The sequence below is a fragment of the Gasterosteus aculeatus genome, chromosome X (genome assembly GCF_964276395.1).
Source record: "Gasterosteus aculeatus chromosome X, fGasAcu3.hap1.1, whole genome shotgun sequence".
Taxonomy (NCBI): Eukaryota; Metazoa; Chordata; class Actinopteri; order Perciformes; family Gasterosteidae; genus Gasterosteus; species Gasterosteus aculeatus.
The window spans coordinates 7,163,591-7,187,405 of NC_135698.1; the positions used below are offsets into that span (position 1 = coordinate 7,163,591).

General features: G+C 46.2%; 1 protein-coding gene across 3 annotated transcripts in view; it reads right to left on the reverse strand.

Moving 5' to 3' along the window:
* Positions 1 to 297: 297 nt before the first annotated feature.
* LOC120809385 (protein O-mannosyl-transferase TMTC2) overlaps positions 298 to 23,815 on the reverse strand; it is a 72,720-nt gene continuing 49,202 nt past the window's right edge. For 2 of the 3 annotated variants that reach the window (XM_040163139.2, XM_078082016.1), the window contains exons 3-12: positions 21,349 to 22,201; positions 20,008 to 20,122; positions 19,496 to 19,581; positions 17,560 to 17,744; positions 16,664 to 16,742; positions 14,060 to 14,181; positions 10,706 to 10,787; positions 9,331 to 9,445; positions 6,135 to 6,198; positions 298 to 2,524 (exon numbers count right to left, since the gene is read on the reverse strand). In XM_040163139.2, the coding sequence (XP_040019073.2) occupies positions 2,345 to 2,524; positions 6,135 to 6,198; positions 9,331 to 9,445; positions 10,706 to 10,787; positions 14,060 to 14,181; positions 16,664 to 16,742; positions 17,560 to 17,744; positions 19,496 to 19,581; positions 20,008 to 20,122; positions 21,349 to 22,201 (1,881 nt within the window). In that variant the 3' untranslated portion in view covers positions 298 to 2,344. The remainder of the gene's footprint in view (positions 2,525 to 6,134; positions 6,199 to 9,330; positions 9,446 to 10,705; positions 10,788 to 14,059; positions 14,182 to 16,663; positions 16,743 to 17,559; positions 17,745 to 19,495; positions 19,582 to 20,007; positions 20,123 to 21,348; positions 22,202 to 23,815) is intronic. The other variant, XM_040163140.2, reaches the window with a different exon arrangement.

Sequence of the window (23,815 nt, forward strand, 5' to 3'; positions counted from 1 at the left end):
TGCCCGCTCCATGTGGGAAAACTTAGGGGTCGTCTCTGTTGTTAAAAGATCAGAGGCGAAGGAGGAGATTCATTTGAGCTGATTTTATGACACATTTTAGCAAATTTGGAAGGAGGAAAACATTAAATGCCCCATAAAACCTGTTCCACAGCATGCAAGGCCGCCCCATTAAGTCTGCTGTCCCACAGGAATACAAAAGAGATCTGAGTCAGTACTGTACGTGTTGCTAGAATGGGAAGTTCGTCAGTGGCGTAGCTTAAATCTACTACAAAAAGATGCTGCACAGGACCCCAAACAAAAGGAAAACACCATCAATTTATTGTGGAAAAAGAAGCAACATTGTGAAGAAAAAAAGTATTTCCTGGCACATTGTTCATTTCTATATTACAAAAAAGGAGAAAAAGGCTACAAATCTCGATAATTTATACAAATACGACAACTTCCAAAAATAAATCTTTAATTTAGTAAACGCTCCGTGAACGAGTTTCTGCAATAACCCACCGCTTGAGATCCCTGAGCAGAGACACAGAGTGAAACACCTTATTCTTTTCTTTTTTTTTTACATCTTCACTCAAGCAATAACAATTATCAGTGTTTGTTCATAAACACCTAATATACACGGGGGAAGTCGGCGAGCTCTTTGACAAAGCGGTGTGTGTGTGTGTGTGTGTGTGTGTGTGTGTGTGAGGCGTGGTTATCTTACTGAACATTTCACTAGTGGACCATCAGTGTGCCTGCAACACGTGACAGATATACTCAACGTCTCTGTCCTCCATTAACGGCGTTATTCTGTCTTTACCAACAATGAGCAACTCAACTGTATTCGAAACTTATTGACCACATCCGCTAACTTCCCTCATTTTACATTTAAAAAAAACACAGGTCCAGCTGGTTCTGTTGCTAAGGTAACGCAGAGCAATAATTTACAAAGTTTAGATTAACACACACACACAAAGACCAGGAGGTTTGTGGCCAACGACAAATACTGTACATACTCATACGTTCATCACGCAAGGTGCCGTTTCACTTAGTGTATGTCGACAACAACAAAGAAACGAGACTTTAAAGAGTGAGTTTTGACAATATGGGAAATACCTCACGTGACAGACCAAACTTGCTCAGTGTCTGAGATTCCACTTTAAGTTTGGCGGATTTTATGCCGTGAGTGTTTCTGTGTACTATAGACAGTGTAGGTATATATTAGGATTCATCTATACAAACGCAATGCAATTAGTTTTATTCCAATAAAAACGTGTGCATCTAAACATTTCCCTTTGTCATACCGAGCGCTTTGCTGCGTGATGAAAAGGTCGGCATGGCTTTTGCATTTGATTAGAAAAAGGTCTGTCATCGGTTTCAGCTCCTCACGCTTGTTTGTTGTGAACTTCAGACGTGTGGAGAGATTTGAAGCAAACTACTCGACCGGCCGCTTTGTTTTGTTTCCGTAGCTTTTATTCCTGTTGCTCTGCTGTGTTACCACGGCGACACGGCGCCCCTTGCCAGTGCAGGACGACAAGCAGAAGTGGTAAAATCGCCACCTGAATGCTGCAGAAGATTCACACGTTTTGTAAGGCATTCCGACGTGAACAGAGTCACAGCTTTCTTGCCCAAACATTTTTTGTATTTGGCAAATTGCAGCCTTAGTGGAGCTTTTAGAGGCCAATATTGGACTGGCTACCAAATAAAAATTCCCTTTTATTCACCAAATATTCAGACATCTGCTGTAAGTGGTTTGCAGTGACGATGGTAATTTTCATATCTTCATGAGACGAGTGAGGAATCTCATGAGAAAAACAAAGTGATTTGTGGTAATTGGTCGGCGCTTTTAGTGATTTCATTTTGGTGACGCTGGGTGGTAAAACCAATTATTTTTTTCATTAGCAAGATGTAAAATGAGATCAAACCAACAAGCGTATTTAGCAAACCCCGTGAGTGCAGATTTTAAATCTTATTTCACACTGCTCACGGGAGAATTTAAAACCTTTGAGATAAGATTCTTGATTTGGGAAAAAACAACTCATTTATCCCAAAGCAAATTAACCTACTCTATGGTCTTGGTTCAAATCCCAGTGCTCTAGTTCTAAAAAATAAAAAATAAAAACAAGCAAGTGATTCCTCTGATCCGAAGAAAGTTCTTAAGAGTCCAAATACCACGCAGCGGCCTCCCAAACTGAGCGCCTGTGATGACAGCTGCCGGCCCCCGAGGTGTACGCAGAGCTCAGGAGCTATTAGAAGGTCCGAGCGCCACCGTCACGGTCTCTCCGAGCAAACTCTTCCACCTTCGAAGGACCCGGCGAGGCAACGGGGAGCGTGCGGTGCGGCTCACAGGCGGCGAGCGGGGAGCTCAGGGGCTCGTGGTCCTCAGGCCCTGCTTCTCCATTATGTTCCACAGCTTACGCAGGTTCGACTGGGTGATGGTGTCGTCCGGCTTCAGCTGAAGCGCTCGGAGGTAATTGGCTTCGGCCTCTTGCAGCTTCCCGTTGAGGTGGAGGATCGCCCCGAGGTTCATCAAGGCGGCGGGATACTGGAAGGGAAAACAGATTGGGGGCAGTTTAAGGCTTTGTTCCAAAGAAGCGTGGCGTTCTCTACCCTTTCCGGTATGAGAAGGGTGCACATTTTAAAAGTATTACATTTTACATCACAGGGCATGATTGGAAAACGAGGAATAATGCTAATTAAGTTTGACTTTTCAGTTCAGAGAATTTAATTTGACCAGAAATGTTTTATATATCTGAGCGACCTGCAGTTAATTCTAATCCGGGCAATGGACTGAAGCCATAAACACACAATCAAATATCAATACTATATATAGTCCATGTTTTACTTTTATTTAAAACAGTCCCTGTAAAAGCAAAAGGGAAGCTGTGCAGCAGACCCGCACGGATCACACACACACACACACTGTGCTGCAGTGTTTGGAGTCTGGTGACCACGCCGCCCTGCGTGTTGCCGTGTCTTTTTTTTCCCGGGGGCCACACATGTCAGAGAGATCAACCAGCCCTTTGAAGTTGGTCCCGATGAATATACGCCAAATTGCGAGGGGGGCGGTGCGGGTGAGTCATGAGGACATAAGTACGGGAAAAGTGTCCCGGGTGCAATCACGGCCAAGACCATGAAGCATCTGGGCCGAGGGAGGGGCCACATCTGACCTCCATGTTAGTAAAGTAAGAAATGTGGAAAAGATGTCTAATCCCGTAGAACCGCTATGGTTCTACTCATACATTTAGTTAATTGTCATTCCCAGAAAAGAAGAGGTGCTCAAATAAAAATAAAAATAGTTTATTGCAGAGTTTGAGTTTTTTCTCATGATTGCACATCAATGTCACATGGGATGGCACCTCGACACATGCTGAGAGCTCTACCACAAGCCCAGGCCTTCACTTCTCATGGTCGAGGAATAATCACAGTCAATCCAGGAGGAGCAACTCTTGCATGACAGATGAGTGTTTTGAACGTTTTGATAAACCATCCAACAGCAGTGAGCAAAGTAAGACCGTACTCACGTGCTTTGAGGTTAATTCAACTGATGAATAAATCAAGAGAGAATAAATCTGTTCTATTTCTCACACCACCCGTATGAAACACGGCCCTAATGTCATTACCAAAGTAAAAGGCTGGTAGAAAGTTACCAGTTAATAAAACGTGCTGCGTATTGTACAAACGACATTAATCCCCCTTGCGGTTCAATTATTTTTCACAGTAGCAGCCACGGTTCTGGACTTTCACGGTCGAGGAAAATTTAGGGTGTTTGCGCAATAAATTACCTCCTGTTTGAACCACAATATGAAGGTCAAACCACAAAACACCGCTGGGGGATCGATTTGCAAGTTCAGGGATTTTTACAACTCAGAATAAGCCAAAACATACAAGTGTTTATACTTCTGCACATACATGGAAGTGACAGTTAAGGGGCCACGCACCAACACCTATGTTGGAAGGTGGAAGCTTGTTATTTTTGTGGAGAAAGTAAAGATCTCAGAGTTACGGCAGTTGCAATTATCAATTATCTCAGTCAGTGATCTGGTTTCTGAAGTTTAGGTACATTATTATGAACTTGTTATTGTACATTATCATCACATTAGTATGGGGGCCCTTTTAGGAGAAATGTCTAAAAAAGGAAAATAAATGGAGGAGTTAAAGGACTTTATTCTGTCAGGATTCACTTTTCAGCGTCTCTGACAAAACCAGCATGAGATATTCTACTATCATCAGTGTCTCGACCCTAATTTCAGCTAATGAGCATCAACTAAATCCGTCTCCGCCGGCGGGTCTGTGTTATCTCAGCCGGACAAATGGGTAATTCCAGGTTAATTAAAAGCGGGACGTACGGGTGCTTCCCTTCTCATTTGAACTCAGTGTTGTGAGGGCAGCAATGTAGCCGTTTGCCTTCATCAAGGGTCAGTTTTAAGTTTGCTTTTACCGGGCGGGTTTGCTTCCCTCGGCCCGCCGACGGGGGGAAACAGACTAGAGGCGTTGGAGCCAGTACTCCTGCGCTTGCCGCTCCACTTTTCACCGCTACACAGTTAGTCTCTGCCTGTGCAAGTTCTTCTCCTCCGGAGACCAAGGAGTCATTTCCCGTTATTCATCACGTTAGCTGACTGGTTTACTGCCCCGACTGCGATGTGATCACCGTGCGTGCGTGAGCCAAACTAATCGATCGCAAAAGATTGAGCGTATACCTTGCAGATTGGCGCCAATGGGGAGCGAGCTGTTAATATTATACAGTTGGTCAAGAGGCTGGTGAGCACGTGTGCCCACGATTCTCAAAAATGGGCTGGAGATCCCTGGATGGAAAGTTAATTGACTCCTGCTTTTCCTCTCAGCGCAGCTCAAAGGGTCTTTACTTCTCTCTACTTTCACCATTCCTGAGTTAACTTTCCCTCCACAAGGCTCCCATCATTCCTCAACCCCCCCCCCAACATTATATAACAAAGACTTTTGTGATTTATAACCTTACTCCTGCATTCTTTGTCACCCTTGCAACACTTGCAACCCTCTGCAAAACGTTCCCATGTCAAAAGCTTTCATTTTCTTCCCCTCGTTTCCTGCTGCTCTGCAACCTCTCTGCCTGCCCACCTTTCCCTTAACTGGCATGTAAGCAGCAGCAGCACGGCCAGATGTGCAGCATTTGAGCCAGGACCATAAAGAAACACGTGCTATGAAGGTTGCGCGCCGGGCCTAACAACGCCCTCGAACATTATTGGACGATAAAGTACAGCCTCTCGTACCTTACTGCTTAAGTACCCAATACAAATGACAAAAATGTGTAGCAAAAGTGACCAAGCTTCTGTGTGGATGTGGCCGTCTATTTTGCGTGTTTGTCACGCGGCAGCCCCCGTTTCCTCACAATACCGCCACCCTTTGTAAAGGCAAATTTCCACAATTTTTAACTTTAAAGTTTTGACGAGCTTTGGTGATTGGAGAAAAAACGTGTGCAGTTACTTCGTAAAAGATCATCTGTGGAAACAATTAAAAAGTCATGGTTGTCACTCGTGTTTGAAACAATATGTGGGGGTTAATTAGATATTAAAAATACCCTATTTTGACACTGACAACCACGGAGGTGAGATAGCGGCTCATTTTCATGGTTCCAGTGAAAAAAAAACTTCATTGTGTGCCTCTGTTCTACTCAATGTTTGCATATGTTCTGCTGGGGTTTTGTAAACATTGTTTTCTGTGTGACATTGTCCAGATATATTTAGATCATCAATCCCGAACGTGATTTATTCAAATCACGACGCGGGAACAAACAGGCTGACCGCGTGGCAAACATATTTTTGCTCCCTATGGGGCCCATCGCCTAAACAACTCGACCCCTCCTGCTAAAGACTGCAGCCCATTCATCTTCAACACGTCGCAGCCCCCTGACCGAGTGTTGTTGTCATTATTCTTTTCAATCTACTTGCCCTTTGAAGCCGGTGATGGATTCTATACAAACAAACCTCGGAGCTTAGTGAGAAAAAAAAAAACGAACCCTCCCATTTTTTTTTGTTGTGACTCCCTGACAACGAAGGCCGTTGTCTTTCAGCAGCGATATTGGAAAAGCCACCCAGGCCGTAATTGCACAGCGTCCGTCGGGGGGGGGGGGGGTAAATGGTAACGGGGATGATCAGGCAGTTGTGGTTTTTACTCACATTGGGTCTCAGGCTCGCTGCTTGTCCGTAATACTTCTCGGCCGCCTCGTTTAGGCTGGCTTGTCTGCAAACGGGGGGGGGGAGGGAGGGAGAAAAAGAGAGAGAGAGAGAGGCAATCGTTACTCATCGTTATTGCTCCTGGCTCCGGCCGAGGCCTCGAACCCCGCGTGTCTAAAAAGCCACTCAGGGGTCACTGAGGAAACAACCGGAGGGAAGCGCATGAGGGATGAGGGTAGGTCCTACTTTGATAGAGTCTTTCACTTGATAAAATGTGTGCTGAGCACGGCAGGCACTTTGTGCCAGAATTGAACCTTGATGTCGGGATTCTGGCTTATTGGAACTTCTGGAAAAAAAAACTCACCAACAAACCGAGTCGGATCGGGAATCCTCACAGTAGTGTTGCGTTCGTAGCTGGGCGGGCGGGGGGGGGGAGAGCGTGGTTCGACAACGCACGCGCTTTGTGTTTCAGGACATGCAACTGCAGTCGGGACGGGGTGTCTTACATTATGCTTTTTTACCTTCTTTCATACTCCCCGGCTCTGCCTACTTAACAGGCTAATTTCGTTCTACGCAAACCTGTGGCTCCACTGTCACAAGGCCTTTCCTGTTATTAAGGCTCCGACACCTCAGAAATCACCCCGACCACGCTGCACAGCTGCAGGCTTTTCGCTGATGGTAACAATTGTCTCATTGCAGACAATTTAACGGAGTCAAGGACGGAGTCAGCGATGGCTGGCAGCGGGGCCCTTAAAGTCGGAGTGATCAAAGGAGGCGAGGCCGTTGGGACCACAGGTTCATTAAGCTGTCGAGGTCTATTAAGGGATCATCGTGCATATGGTTCCAGATAAAAAGGCAAAGCTTTTATTATAGGATTACCAGATCAGTGGCCAAAGTAAATACACAGTATTTATGTTTTGTTATAAAAGTCACCGTCAAATGTGTTCGGAACTGTTTCAATGATAAATGAGCAGACAGTCAAGTCTTCTGCAGTAAGATACAATATATTTTCTTATTTAAAAGAAATATATTTACAGAAATCATTTGTTTTAAGTTTACCAAGAGCTGTGAGTCAAGTGAACCTAGAAAATTCTATTTTACACTTTTGCACAATTGCTACCAAAGCAGCGTGATATTCCAACACCGGTGACGGGCCTGTTTCTTTAAGCCAAAGAGCGGGAAGCCATGAACGTCTGTACAGGATCCAACGGTAATCATTCAAATAGTTGCTGAGACGTTGTTATTGATATTGTCTGTGTGCAAAGTGAAGGCCCAAACGACACCGCCATGACTAAAACACAATTCCTCCTGTGTATTATTGATCTTGTGTGTTATAACATCATCCCACCGAACTGCATTTTTCCAGCCGGGGTCGAAAAAAGCTTTTTACATTCCAACGGAGGCCCAGACACCGACTCGAGTTACTCAACTGTCCTGAGATCTTAAATGTGTGTTTTACGCCTGACCGCAATCACATGTTTGTTTGCCAGTATAATATTCAGAAGTCACAACCTTTGGGAAAAAAAGGGAAAAGTATCTTATTGTATAATATCATTATCACATGATCGGAGGAGAAGTGGAGAGCGTTCACACATTGACCAAAGAGTGAGAGGGCAGACTGGGGAGGCCAAGTATGTAAACCACTGCTTCAAAACCAAAGGAAGGGACCGTGTGCGGAAAAACTGCTTTTGACCATACTTCAAATCAGCAACTCAAGTTTTATCATATTTTATTTGTGCTTAACCGGTGTCATCCCATCTGTTTTGAGGTATATTTTTTTATTTTAGCAATATTATCTCAGGGTATTACTGTATGTGTAGTGTGATGGAATTGTTATTTTTTTAAATTTGGGATGCATAAAAAGGCACAAATTGCCGTATCTAACATTATGACATGCAACTAACATGCAATAGTCTTTTAAATATGGTCCATTAACCTGCTGGAGTGCATCTTGTCTGTCTGCGGATCTACAGATTTGACGTTACAATACAAAGTCACTGTTGGCTTTCACATATCTGACACATTGAAGGGAAGGATAAACACATCTCCTTTAACCTCATCTCGCTTTCCTGACCAACATTCAATCTATAAACAGGAAGAAAGAAAAAAGCAAAAACATTGTTCAAAAGAGGCAGAAGGAAATTGTTAGTTTGAAACGGTCAGAAGACCAGCAGCGCCACGAAAGACGGAGAGCGTCTCCTTTTAATCTCTTTCCTCCCCCCCGTGTACATCCGCCGGTGCCCCCGCCGCCAAAGCGGAACTATAACGGTGAGGTTTTTACAGCAGCTGCTGCTGCAAAGCTCCTGAGTCAACGGAATTAGCAAAGACAAATCAACTGTTTGTCCAACTTCAGAGCGTGTGATATTCAAACAATCCGTCATTCATGCTGATTAAATTGGCTGTGATTTGCAAGCAAAAGTAGGCAGCCGGATGGCAGAGGGACGCAGCGGGTGGGTCTAATTTCAGAGCTGCTGATTGTTGGAATAGTAGAAAAACTAACAGACTAATATTTTGGGGAGTTTTAATTAGTTGCACAGCTATTTGAATGAGGTGTTTTACAATGAGTTAACAGGGCAATTAAGCCTTTATTTGTGCAACCATTTGAATTTCTCAAGACGTGGAAAACTTGCACACACGGGCAAACCAGCGTGGCTCCTCAGCAGGAGAAATGAGCTTTCTCTGATAATACAGCAGGGAACGGGGACTTATTTCTTCAGTAGACTCTACATTTCTAAATAGCAATGACACTTTAATGTAGCTGGGCCTTTCCCGCCTAATTCTCTGCAAGAAAGACAATGTGCACGAATCCCCAAACGTCAACTATTCCCAGAGGAGCAGAAGGCAATCTCGTCCCGTCAGCTGAACCCGCGCAACGAAACGGAAGCCGTCTCTCGAGCGCGAGGGCGCTAAGAGGAAGAGCGAGACGGAGCGAGAAGCGGGCACGTGGACTCGCCCGAGCTGCACAGCACGCTAAGACAAACCAGAAGCTCTCCGGTTGGCGGTGCAGCGAGAAGAGAGGATTACGCAGGCCGAGGCTGAGGAGCAGCGTAAAGCCCCCCGGATAAACCGTGCAGACAGTAGACCTCCCTCTCTCGCACGCGGCCTTCCTTTCTACTTTAACCACGAAAAAAAAAGAAAACCGCGGTCCTGCCGTCTCACGGATGAAGAATTGGGTCTGGAAATAGTCACAAACGCTCACCTGAGCATGTGGGCCGCACTGAAGACCACGTCGAACTCCCCGCTGTCGAGGCGAGCAGCTTTCTGCGCCATCTCCGCAGCTTCCAGCAGCCGCGACTCCTCCAACAAAAACTGACCTGGCAGAGCGGGAGAGAACAGCGCTACTGTTAGAACGGCTGCGGGATCCCCGCGGAGACACGAGAGGGATACGCAGTCTGCGGTCTACAAGTGTTGCCTTTGGCCCTGGTCGAGGAACAGCCTGGTCGGCCCCTGAAATAACATGCCAATGCTGCATATGAGTGCAACATATCATCACTCCTCGACCATCGCTCAGACTCATTTGTTCAAGTTAGCCCGAGCCTTCGCGGGTCGGGTTCTTTGGGTCGAAAATGCCCCTGGCGGGAAGGTTTGTGGCTCGTTGAGCGGAGCCCTGCGGACCAGCAGAGTGGGAGGGCATCGGGCAGGTCGGACTGCTCGGTGAGGGGGCAGGTTTGGAGAGGAATTAATACCATGTTGACTTTGTTTGGCCCGGCTACTGTACCGGGACGCTAAAACCACTATGGGAACCTCGGCATATTTTCCTCAATAACTGTGGATGAAACTGAAGCCGTGAGCACGGGCCTGAGGTGAGAGACGCATCCAAAGGGGAGATTTCAGAGAGTCAATCTATAAGTAGTAAAGGAAAGACAAACTGTATCAATACAGTTAAAGCTTTGTTTAAATAATTTGATTCTGTAATCTTAACAGTGTGACTTTGAAGGACATGTTGGACCCAGTAACGTCGCTGCAGACTGATCAGAGTAATAAGTACTGGAACGCCTGTGTAGCCATAAATAAATCAGCTTGCATAATGGGGATGCTCCACCTTTATTCGCATGTCATTTCTATCACGCTCTTTGCCGCTGAAATGAGTTTTTACACCGGAGGTGACAACTAGAGTACTTTGGGAAATGCAAAAATCAAGTCAGCTGGTGCCGTGCCAGCGAGCTGACATCTGCACCGGCTGTTCATCTGTTGTTCTCCAGCTGTCCATCATAACACAGACAGGGTTTTAAATAAAGAAAGTAAGTGACTTGTCGGCTTATTTGAAATCAATCTCACTAGTCAAGTCATGTGGGGGCACAAGGGCAAGACAAGGGATGCTGAAACTGTCACGTTCTATATTTTCATCGGGCCAAAGAGAACAATGTGAGGAAATGGACCCCCCCCCTCCCCCCGTTGGGATCCCGTGGTCACCACGTGCCGACTGACACACGGGCCGATAAGGGGGAAGAGAAGGCAAAGGGGTCACCCAAGTTTGTGCTCGACTCCGTGGTGTATGTGGCAAATATACATTTGAGGATGTCAAAAATAAAGGGAGGATGTGACAAATAAAAGGATCAACAATAACAACCCACCGTAATGCATGTAGCAGTTGCCTTTCGCCGGGTCGAGTCGGATGGCCTTCAGGAAGTACCTCTCCGCTTCCGCTTTCTGCCCCTGAGGAGAGAGACGGATTGAACGGCGTCAATATATTTTTTCGACTGCTCCTCAGATGTGCTCACTGTTAAAACCCCCGCGCGCTTTGCCCTTTCAAGCTCTAGTGCCGTCCGGCTGTGCACAGCGGCCGGGGCTCCTTCGTTACACACTTTTATCTGTGCAAATAACACTTCCTGAGCACAACCACACACTGACACATGACAGAGGAGGCGCAGGGAAATGAAGCGAGAGCAGAGGTAAGAGGCAGAGTACATCTACGGGGATCTTCAGGCACACGCACATGACTGAAGCCCCGTGGACGTGGAGAGCTCCCTCGGGTCCTCTAGACTGTGACACCGGGCCAATTGGGGCTCAAACGGGACGGAACAGATGGGCGATGGCGGTGCCAGCTGGGACGACGACACATCCCCGCTCTCAGTTGGGCGCCAGATGCCGTCTGATCAACAATTAACAACGCACACTCATCTATTAAAGGCTGATGTTTTAGCATTGACAGCGCGGCCAGCAGTGTCACTACAAGACGATGCCGTGGCATGAATAAAACATCAGGTATTGTGTTAAATCGGAGCCGTGTCGAGTCTATTAAGGCTAGAGGTTGTTTCTGGAAAAAAAAAAAGGTTTCGCATAAAACAGGATAAATAATGTTTAAGAACTCAGCGTGAAGTACAGCGAATGGCTTCAGTCTGATAGAAAGAACGAGCTAGAATACTTAGTCAAGTCACACATCATTTTCTAATCTAAATATACGTGTGGGGTTTCCCTTGATGCTACGGAGAATAAAGTGCATGTTTAATAGACGTGATGGTGTCCAAGCGTAGATCACAGCTCGAGGCTGAGCAGCATCCTCTCTGTGTATTTTTATACTCATATGCACAGATGTGGGAATGTGGATGTTCGAGGGCCAGCTGGTTTAATGATAACACCTTTGTCTTTGTCTGTTTATTAAACCCCAGAATGAAGCTTTCACACGCTGAGGTGAGTTGAGTGGTTGTAAGTGGTTTGAGGAGTTGCACTTTTTTTGCATTAAGGATATTAATGGGTGCCGAGGGTGAGATGCATCACAGTTAGGCCCCCAAACGTAAGTCGCTCTATTTTAATGAACAACTAAGTTGAGATCACATTGAGGACTTGAGGAGGGGGGGGGAAAAAAAAAATAATAATAATATGGAAAGTTACAAACAAAACAAAATCCCCATTTCAAACCACACTTTCCATTGACTTTATCCACTTCTCATAGTCTGCTCGTTGTGTGGACACGCAATCCTGCCTCCTGCAGCACACGTGCTGAGAAGATCGGAGCCTCAAACCTCCTGACGGCCTCAGAGGGTGAGTGGCAGACGCAGACGCGGGACGTGGCTCCGTCGACTCTGAGGCGATCGCGATTGACGCCTGCGTCGCATCAGCTGAGGAAACGGCGAGAAGACGACTGAAGGCAATATCTCAGGCGTCGGGGGTCGCCGCGTCCGTCTCTGACCTGCGGCCCGCGCCGAGGCCGGATCACATCGGTGGAGGTGTGGCAGGCGGGGGGTTATTAACTCACCCTCCCCTTCCTCCCGTCAACAAATCACAGCAACTTGTCACTCTCTGTGCCTCGGCAACCAGCTCAGCTCTGAACCTCAGAACACCCTGACAGTTTCTTCATCACTCACAGTGGTGCCACAATCAGAGGAGAGGAACAGGATGGGGGGGGGGGGGGGGGGACACTTCCTGCACTGGTTTTGATTACTTAAACGCTGCTGTCGCACAGAGGACGTGGCTGCAACAGGAGGAGGGAAACGTTGAAGAGGTTCCTAAAACTTTTAATCGATTAACTGCAAAGCTCTAAACTTGTGCAGAGAACTAAGTTCCCTTGGCATTGCTCATAACGCCTGCGTCGTTCACCACGGTCACGGACCGGCAGAGATTCTCTCCATTCTCCTCCAAAATCAATAGCCCTTCCTCGGATAAAATGAGTTACTGTTAACGGCCCGATGCGTCCGAGTCCAAGCACTCCTCCTCTGAAGAATCATGTTGCTCTTGCCGACTGTCGTCAGCGACAGCGTCTGGTTTGGGGTGCGTTTTGATATCCGATGGCGTTAGTATACAGGGGGAGGCAGTTCTTGACAGCTTAACTCGTGGTGTCAGCGGAGCGATTCTTTAGGCTGACCATTAGTCTGCCTACAGATGGCAAAATCAATCGAGCGTGGCGCAGGAGCTGAATTACATTTGAAAGACTTGGAAGACATCTTCACAAGGGACACGCCATGCAATGACATCGTTGAGCCACACAACGTATGATGCACACGAGGGGGAATCAACACAATTATCCAATGACAGGACACGTTTGACATTTAAGCTTTGCAGAGAGAAACTACTGTAATACAACAGTGTCCGTCTCACTATTTTCCGATACACAAACGGAGAGAAATGGTTAAATCTTGGATTTCCCAGCTAGATTAAGTAGGTCTTCCACATTCCACATGCAGTGTTGAAACACAAACCTCAGACTCTGTTTCCACCAGGGAAATGAAAAGGACAGGAAGACTCTAAACTCCGCCGCAGGCAACCGAACACACTGACTTTCCTTTGGGGCCCCAGAGTCAGAGAAGCGTAAGAGCTGAAGAGAAGGCCTCCACCCTTCCTCCGCCCTTCCTTTGACCTTCTGTGCAACTCTTCTTCTAATTTGTTTGTTTCTCTTCCTGCAATCTCTCGCTCTGCTCCAAATGCGCTTATCTAGCTCCAATCTCTGACCGACCGCCTGACCCGACCTCTCGTCAACCCGGCGACGACCAGCGCCGCTTCTTTCTTTCCGCGCAGACGGCATTTTGTTCTGGTTATTGAAACGCAGGTCGGCTCCGCCGTCCTGAGAGGATATTATCTCTGACCCGGAAGATGTTTTGCTGTTTTTGTGTTGGCTCAAGCTACTTTTTGAAAAAGCCTTGTAACAAATCACAAGGTCCAAAAAGCAGGCTGCTAGGACGGGGTTTTTAATCCCAGACATCGCGACACCTCTCATGCTCACGGCCTTCCATACTCCCCCCCCACCTCCCCTCTCTCTCCCCCAACACATTGATTAACTGTAGAAACTCGAGGAGGACATTACGAACTATCAGCACAGAGCTGAAGAGGACTGATGAAAAGCCCGGGGAGGTGAAAGAGAGTAGTAAAAAAAGAGGAGGACTGGTTCGGGAAAACAAAAACAGTCAGCCGGCGAAAGTGTCTAATGAACTAGCAACATAGAAAACAAAAAGCTTAAAAGCTAAAAGAAGGAAGGATGAAATTTGAAATCTCACCGTCATAGCCAGCAGCTTTCCGTAGGTGAGATGTGCTGGAATGTGGTCCGGCTTGGCTCGCAGGGACTCTCTGTACCAGTGTCCGGCCTCGGTCAGCTTGTTCAGCCTGATGTAGGCCTCTCCTGTGACGGCAGGGTCAGGGGTCAACTTTCAGAGGGCAGTTCTTCACGTGAGCGACTTTGCACGCAGCCTCAAACCCCATATTTTTATTTTGATCTAATTATATGTTTACTAGTATAGCTCCACAATGCAAGAATAAATATACACACTTTCTGTCCTTCAGAGAAGTCAACTTTAATACGCAGTGAGTAGTGAATACCTTCATCTGATTTGAGGTTTTTTAAACTGAGGTGCAGGGTGTGTCTCACAAACTACCGACTGTCTCACTCTCGCTCATCTGTCAGACATCATGCGATACCTCCCCCGTCGGCCCGTCTGACCCTGCACCTGAAAAAACAATATACCCGCGCTCTTTCTCTCGCAGACGTCCAATAACACGCGTATTAGCGCAGGAATTTGACAACAGCGGCCGGTCACTGAAAACAACACCGTAACATATTTAGGGGAAAAGAAACCGAATGAGTCTCAGTTGTTGTTTGGACTGGAGTGGACCGGCACTTTAATTCTGGGAGGATTAGGTCTAATCTCTCGCCTGATAGGAAGCCGTGATAAGCAAACAGGTGTCCCACGCTTAATCCCAACTCAGGGACCTTTTTCCATTATTTGAATAACACACATTCTCCTTTTCCTGCAAATGAGCAATACTGCGTGTAATAAATGATATCATAACCCCTCCTGAGATGAAGAGAGATACATGGAAATATATTTTCAAGATGATCTCTATCAGTGAACTTTATGTTTCAGATTTAAGCGCTGGAAATCCATCAAATTCTAGCTACATTACTACTAATGTCCTTGACACCAGCTAACATCAAACAGAGGAAAGGAACGGATTAGACGATCTATATTAGGTCGTCATATAACTTTTTAAAGCTTCCTATATTCCAATGTAACTTTGTTTCATACAGAATTACTGAGTCACTTCGTCGTATTTAATGGACAGGCTTATTTGGCTTATAGAGATTTACCAGCAACGCGAAGCCAAAAGCTTTTCCCCCCAAAAATGCACGTGCTGTTAAGACACTTCATCAGTTCGCGGGTTTCCAAACGTTGGCCCGATTGTCTCGCGCGCACGGCAGCGGACGCCTGCGTGAGATTAGCTCAAACATCAACGTGCAATTAGGAGTGACATCCGAGTGGCTGAAAAGCAGCTCATTCCTCGGCCCACCGGGGAGAGAGCTGGAGCGAGACCAGCAGGGCCGCTGATTACCACCCGGGTGCGACTGCGATGAAAGCTCCCGCGGCTTGGCGTCCGAGCAACAGCATGAGAGGAATAAAAAATTCAAAAAAACGGCAAATACGTGCAGGCGGGTGTGTGCCAAACGGGCAAACGGGTTCACTGAGGAAACGACGCCACGCTGCAGAAACCGCTGATCTCTGCTGCTCAGCGCTGAACTGGAGCGCTCGTCAACATTTTGACATAATCCCAGAAGCTTTGTCAGATGGCATTTTGCCAACATAACAGCAAAACCAGTGCAGCACCACGTCTGGATTAAAGACATCCCAGGTTTCGAGTGTGTGTGTGTGTGTGTGTGTAGGCAGCTGCATGTGTGTGAGTGACAGAGAGAGAGAGAGAGAAAATCAAAAGCTAAAAAAGCAAGAAGAAAGCGGATTTAATGAGCCTGAGAGCAGCTGTTCCACAGCTGTAATATAACAAGACGGCTTGTTCTTGTAGTGAAAAGCAAATTAACTTGAACATGATATTACAAAGCTGACTACCGTCTCAAAACGCTGTTTAACAGCATTCATTCGGGTTAGATTACTTAAAGAATGATTTCACTGATGGTTGTCTGCTTGATGTCCGATTTTCTTTTGACAACCTCCTTCATTCTTGCGGTTTTTCAAACTTTGTGCAGAGGCTTAAACTAAACACTGGGCTGCAGAAAGCTACAGGCGGCTTAACCTAGTTTTCATCTTCATATCTAATAGGCAAGAGCTTACGCTAAGCCCCCGCTTTCAGATTTACAACTGAGAACGTGAACCTCGGGGGTTCATTTCTTGTGAATTCTCACAACACAAGCGTTCTGACACGTCTTTGATTTCTTGAGGATATTTAATCATCAAACAAACAACAACAATCCTATTGGTTTTGCATCAACGTTTCCTACTGTTTTTAACCGTAGCGTTTCCAGAGGTCTGGGTGTCTCTCCCTCGCATTGGGTGGAAGTGATTTTATATATATATATATATATGATTATGTATGGCTACCTCACATTCAAGTCTGCAAGAGTGAAATGGCCAATGGGGCTTTAAGCAATGGTCTTACTTGCAGTTTTGTTCAGTTAAAACACTGTCTGTCCCTGAGGAAATAAAATTGGTTTGTTTGTTTAAGGGACTGAGCACAAAAAATGAATTAAGTACAGCGGGAAATTGCTTAACACTCCTCCAAAATAGCCTGCACCCCGATTCCAATGTGTCATATACTCGTTCGACTTAAAAACAACAGCTTTCATGCTTGTATACAGTGAAAAAAACTGCTCCTACCCATCATGTTGTAGAGGCTCTGTGGTGCAAATTGTCTTGGCATTTTCTGTATTGCTTCTTCAAACACGGCGAGGGCCTCCTGTGAATGAAACAAATGAGATAAAAAAAAAGGTGGGGGATGTTTGCATTAGGGCGGAGAGCGCGAGCCAAAGAGAATCTGGCGCTTTGGTAACCAGTCATCCCTCCCCTGCAGCCGGGGGGCCGTGACACTGTGAAAACACAGCGTGGAATTGGGGGGCGCTGGGTGGCTGGTTCACACAGAGCCCGAGCAGAAAAAGGGTCCATCCTCGGCGTCACGGCTGTTAAGGCGGCCCGGAGCGGCCGTCCCACGTGGACCCTGGGACGTATTGAGAGTAGGCTCTGCGCCGTCCCGTGAGGGTTTAAATGGTAGAAGGAGCTGGAAGTGCTTTATAAACTGAAGCGAATGTCGCGGTTAAAGATCGGAGGAAGTGGGACTGCTCGCATTGTCCGGCATGCCAACAGTTTACAAAAGCCCTTATTGAATCTGCGGCGCTGCTGCTTCAACCCTGATTGAATCAGCAGCACCGGTGATTTAGCACAGAATAAATGTGCTTTATTTGAAAGTGTAGGTCTATAGAGGCATGAAAAGAGAACACATTTGTTAGAAAGAGCCTGAGGATTGTCTGCACAAAACTCCCCGATGACACAAGCAATGCTGGATCGTGTCCATTTGGAACTGAGAATAATTAAAACCATCTTATCCGAGTTGTTTGGACACAATACGGTTGTGCATGTAAAATACAGTACATTTTATTCCGTATTGTGGTGATCTATAGGTCCATCAGCAACAAATAGCATATTGATTGACTTGAAACATACATTACAAAACGTATCACGTAGGAAAATGTAAATTTGTCTGCAGGCCAGGTGCTCACCTCCTGCTGTCCCTGTTCGTGCAGCAGCTTGCCCAGGTTGTACAAGCAGCTGGTGACTGAGCTCTTGTGGGCGTGGGGGTCCTTCAGGTTTTCATCTGGGATGTCTGCGCAGGTCAGAAAGGTGCGCTTGGACTCATCTAGGCGACCCTGGTTCATCAGAATGATGCCGGTGTTCAAGTAGGCCGCTGTTGCGGAAAAAAAAAAGAGACAAAACCCGGACGACATTGTTGAGTTCTGGGCAGAGCACTTACGTCCAATCGGCTGATTTTGGATTCGCTTTTTTCCCCCTTGATGCTAAAGCCAAGTGGCAACAACCAAGCCACTGTAACCCGACATCACGCCTGCATCCTCTACTGCTGCGGCTTCATTCCACGATGCCGACCTCCTGCACGTCTGCTGCGTCTTTTACTGAGAACCTTTTTTTCCTCCAAATCTGACTGCACAAGCTAACCCACAATCAACGGTGCTGAAAAGTTGAGTAATTGCCGTTTCTACAATACACATTTGAGGTGGAACCGTAAACCCCCGTTTCTCTTTTTAATGCATTAATCTTATATAGTATATTTGGCGTTTGTGTGCATCCTGGGGGATCCTTTGGACGCTTGTTAAACTTTTTTTCCTTTCCGAGACAACGTCTAATAGTCAATACGGAGCTGGAGAGTAATTAATCTCTGTGGACCTGCCTCTCTAAACAAGCGCCTGTCATGTCTGGTTGTGGGAATAAATTAACCCGCTACAGGAGATCAATCTCTTCTATAGGGGGGGTTGACGTGTAATCATGTTGAAGGGCGGTGACCAAGCAGCCTTTTATTCTCCAATAACTCTAGTGGAGCTTTTTCCTCTTCTGTCTTCAGTCTTTGCGATTGGTTGATCTTGAAAGCTCATATTTTTTTATTCCACATCCTTACAGCTCACAGTCTTATTGTTATTGCTACATGCTGTTGCATTAGATGAATAAATTATACCTTTTTTCTGTTTTTTTTCCATACCATTTTCCATGTGGAAATCAATAGCAGATTTCCACAAAACAGCCTTCTTCTGAATATTGAATATAGGAGTTAAATGGTAAATGGCCTGTACTTGTATGGCGCTTTTCTAGTCTTCTGACCACTCAAAGCGCTTTAACACTACATGACATCATTCGCCCATTCACACACTGATGACAGGAGAACCATACACAGTGACACCTGCCATCAGTAACTACCATTCACACGCTGTAGTCGCAGCTACAGGAGCAATGTTGGGTTAAGTGTCTTGCCCAAGGACACATTGACATGCGGGTTAGCCGGGCCTGGGATCGAACCCACAACCCTCTGATTGGAGGACGACCGTGCTCCCCACTCACCCACAGTCGGGAGTTGTCTCCTCATTATTCAGTGACTAATGCTTCAACCTTGAGAAGCGCTTTAAACGGTCACATTATGATCCTGTCGTCAACGAGTCTGCTGCTCATTAAGCTTGTTATCGGCTATAACAGATCGGATAATTGCACGTTAAGTGGAAATCTTCTAGTCTTACCGCGCGATCTTGATGAGGTGGATAATTAATCCAAGGAAGAAAGAAGGAGTCGTCGACTGACGCCTGGAACAATGGGGAGCTAATTTACTGCATGATCAGGTAAGATTGGGGGGATTTGTTCTCATCAACCCGCCGAAGGTGACACGCATGTATGACATATTAGTAATTCCAGCAAAGCAGAGAATGAGGGATGGATGGAGAGGAAGAGTGATGCGAATAGAAGAAGCAGTGATCATAGGAGCGATCGGGTGAAGTCTAAATAAATGACATTATGCAGCGGCTAAATGCCTCGACTTTGAAAGGTTGCACCTATTTCTCTCCCTTCACACGACCGCGTCTGTTGTTCACTGTTGCGTGGACACAGCGCGGCCGCAACCGCAAGAGCTGCCGATAAAAATAAATGAAGAGCCGTACTTACAAGCCAGAGTTGGCCGGCTCCCAATGGCCAGCTTGTAGTAGTGGAGGGCCTCTGAGAACTTGTTGCTCTCCTGTAGCAGCAAACCGCTGAAAACAGACAAAAGGAAAGACGGCACAGGCGGTTTAGGGCTTTAAATAAGAAGAAGAAGAAGGAAAAAAAGGATCTGGTGAAGAAGTGAAGAGGAATATTTAGATCTCAGACAGACGTGAGAGCACACACGGAGGGCCGCCTGTGGATGCTTTGTGCTCCCCCCCCTCAGGCGTCATTATTAACCTTGTCAGACAGAACACCCCTCTCGAGAATACAAGACGAGATGGCACTTCCTCCGAGAGAGCAGCTCTGATCAATGGACCCATGAATGTTAAACGAGAACGTGCCCATTTGTTTGCGTACACACAGTAAAAACCAAGTAAAAAAAAAAGCTCATCCGGAAAACAGCAGAGGAAAACCAAACGTGCACATTAAGGATTTGAAAATGTGATTTATGTTGAAGTGGAAGGACACAAACTCACAGGTTATACAGCATGTCGGCCATGTTGCTGCGGTAATAGAGGGCGTTTCTGTAGGCCTGTTCAGCCTCCTCCATCTGGCCCTGGCTCTTCAGGACGTTTCCAAGGTTGCCCCATGCTGACAAGTTACAATAGGAAAGCTTAGTCACACAGAGTGAACACTTGTGGCAACCTTCTGAAATGCTTTTCGATCAAAGTATGAGGAGATTCCTGTGGCAGGTATTCATTTTCACAGGGTTTATTTTATCCTCAAAAGTGAAATAAATTAAGGGCAAATACAGAAGGCAGGTGATAAAAAGTTGCTAAGAGCTTTAATACATTTAGCGAATAGTGCAAGCATGAAATTAAATGTAAAGGGGGAATGGATATAAAGTAATAGCTAATGTCAATGTATCATAATGTCACCGTTGACCTGTTTTTTTTTAAGGTCACTTTATAGGCTGCAGAATAAACATCTAAAAATAATCATTAAAGGCAAGGAACAGGATGTTATATGGTATACCTTTGCATCTCCACAAGTATTATTTAATACAAAGATAAAATCCTGGCTCGGGCCCTTTTGTGGACGTTTTAAAGTGCAGAAATATGCAGCGTGCAGCAAGCAATGTTTTTAGTATTTTGCTGTTGAAAATCTATGGAGCTGTGCTCATTTGTGCACCGATGGAATTTATGAAGCTCCTTTTGCAGGTCAGCTTTGGACAGTGGGTCCGTTAGGCTGCTCTCATATTAGCAACGATGGAGTTGAGTTGGGGACATTGCTGCCGCTCGATGGCCTGCCAAAACCAACAGCTGTCACGCGTCAGCTGCGCTCACAATCTGAAAGGGAAATTAGCGAACACAACATGCACCCTGCCTCCCCCCCCCCGACAGCTCGGAGATCTTTGCCTCGGATGTAAATCAGTGCTCGATAACCTCGAATGTGGAGGCTATAAATTCATTTTTATTGCCAATAAGAGACGGGTGGGACAGGGCAATCTGGTGTCATTTAACAGATTGCATGCTGGGTAAAAGAAGACTAACGATAAAGGGCTTCAGCTGTGTTGCAGCCCTCGGAAAAGAAAAATCCAAAACGTCGAAATTAGGCCTTGAGTGGCGCAGCGGTCTCATTTTGCTTTTTGGGCACCGTCTCGTGAGCACATGCTTATGGGGCTGCGTGATGAAGAGAAGACATTTTTCAAGGGGTTTGACTTTGAATTATTCAGGGCAGCAAAGAGAGACAGCTGCACACAGTATTACATTCAAAAACCGTGTCTGACAGCTCGCTCACGATTTAACAAAATGAGAGGTTTTAGGCGCTGGTATGTGCACGAAAAGTACATAAAAGTCGCCCTTTTTGTGCCTCACCTTTAGCGGGATTGACATAAATTCCAGACTTGTAGAGCATCTCCTCGTTCTGCCAGTCTCTGTTCCTCAAAACGGTCTTGACGCCGAACAGGAGAACGACGCCGGCGCTGCAGGACACCAAGAAGGTCCTGGCAGAGCCGCGCGGAAGACGCACGTACAGGCACCTCATCCCCACCGCCACCAGCAGGCAGAAGCCCATGCTGGGGATGTACAGCACTCGCTCTGCTATCACGAAGCCCACGTAGAAGAAGAGGTTTGTGGCGGGGAGGAAAGGGATCGCCAACAGGCCCAGTGAGAACACCACCACGTTTTCAGTGGTGGGCAGAGGAGTTCTGCTCTCGTGGTGCTGTCGGGTGCCGTTCTGCTCGCCGCTATTAGTGTGAGCGTCCGCGTGCGAATCGTTCAGGTGATCGTGGTTGGTGTATTGGCAGCTGTGCCCGTTGCTGTTCCCGTTTCTGCCGTTGGCGTGCTGATGATGCGCTTTGCCGTTGGTCTCCTTGGCTTTCGCCGGCCGGCGCGCCCGCAGGCCGAACCGAGCCAGCGACAGCAGCCCGAGGTAGAAGGCCGCGGTGTGGGCGTTCCTCCAGTCGGCGAGGCTCCTGATCAAAGGCAGGGCGTCCATCGACCAATCGAAGCTGAGCCTGTTCGGGCAAAGCAGGAGCCAGAAGTTGACGGCGGGCAGGTAGGAAAACGTGAGCGTCCTGGTGAGGAGGGAGGGGGAGTCGGCCGCCGGGTTGTCGGAGTTGGAGAAGTTGGGGGGTTTGTTGCCCATCCAGTAGAAGCGGCAGGCCAGCAGCACGGCTCCCCAGGCTGCCAGCAGAAACACGTTCAGCAGCAGGCGGACGTTCTTTCTCTGGAGGGTAAAGAAAACACAGGACCAGTGATCAAACCTTCCACCCACAGTTTTCTGGGTGGTTGTGATATTTATTACTTTTAGACCTTTACATTAAGGAACCAGGGCAGTGAATTGGAAAAGAAAAAAGAAAAAAGAAAAAAAAAGGCTATGATGTTGTTACAATGGAGAGCTGCATAACCAGATGCCGTCTGGAACTAAATGAGCGACCAAGACTCATTAAATTGGCTTTGATATATTTTTTTTGTTAAATTTTGGCTGCTGTGTTCCAACAACAAAAAGTGCATGCTGAATTATTTGATTAAAATTGAATTATTTTCACTATGTGAATGAATCATTTTAAATCAGATGACTTTATATCAGAAGGCTTTGCTCCATTCATTCCATTGACATATCACAACAAACAAAACCACTTGACTGTGGAAATACAAACTTAAAATGTTTTAGGTTTCTGTCAAATCAGCAGCTTCAGCATGCAAAGCAACGTCCAAGTGTCCAATAGCGTCCTCCGTAGACTTTGCAGCCATTGGTGGTTCCATTACTCTCAGGGGTGTGAATCTAAATCTCAGTGTATCACATTCCTGGAATTCTTTAGACAAATAGCTGTTTGCTACTTTACATTTAAACCCGAGGCAACACCAGCTAAGCTCACATTACTTTTTTTCCCCAGTAAATGGGATATTTTTTCAACTCATAGAAACCAAATTACACAAACGTGTCTCCTCTGTGATCGTTATCCTCATACCACCACTCCTTTGGGGGTGTGTTATTGATTACCTCGCCTGTCCCTTGACAGAGCTTTGTTGACTGCTTGTGATCACTAGCAATGCAACAAGCTGCTCAACACTCAGAGAACTGGAAATGACAACAGGGGAAAACACCTCGATGGCTCATTACAATATTTGCCTTAGTGCAGTAGAGGAGGTAAACAACGAATGGAAAATACGACGCAATCAAACACATTTGCATGTTCAGTGTGTGTGCCGACGAGAGAGAGGAGAACTACTCGTCAAAATGTTTGCTTGGTTTTGCAGCTGAAGAAACTATATCACACCAACCATATTTTATCAAGTGTCCCTCTGAAGCAAAAGACTGGTACAGAATGTTCATGGTACTATTAGAAAGATTAAAAAAATACTTATATATATATAAAAGGTCAACTCCGTCAAACCCTTTGCTGGTGGCCTGACGACAACCCGTGCAGCACAGCATTTTATGATAATCAGCCACTGCTGAAGAAGTTATTTGGTTGCTTGGCAACCAAAGGTCACTGTTGTTTCAATCAACATCCCCACGTTTTATTAACATAAGCAACTGGCAATGATATTACAGCCAGCTGGCCGTGAATTCCACGGGGAAGACAGGAGAAACAAAGCTAAACAGGTGGATACAAAGCCATGGAGTCAATATCCTGATTGCAATGATATCAGTGCTATTAAAGATTAAAAATAGGAAGGCCGTGCCAGGTCAAGTGTAGGCTAGAGCACAAATCACATTGGTCATGAAGCAAGACACTAGTTGAAATGGTCTAGTAGTAAATCTAATAAATAAGCCCCGTTTCCTCCTGGACAAAGAACCACAGAATTCCTATGTATCATTCAAATTAGCCCGCAG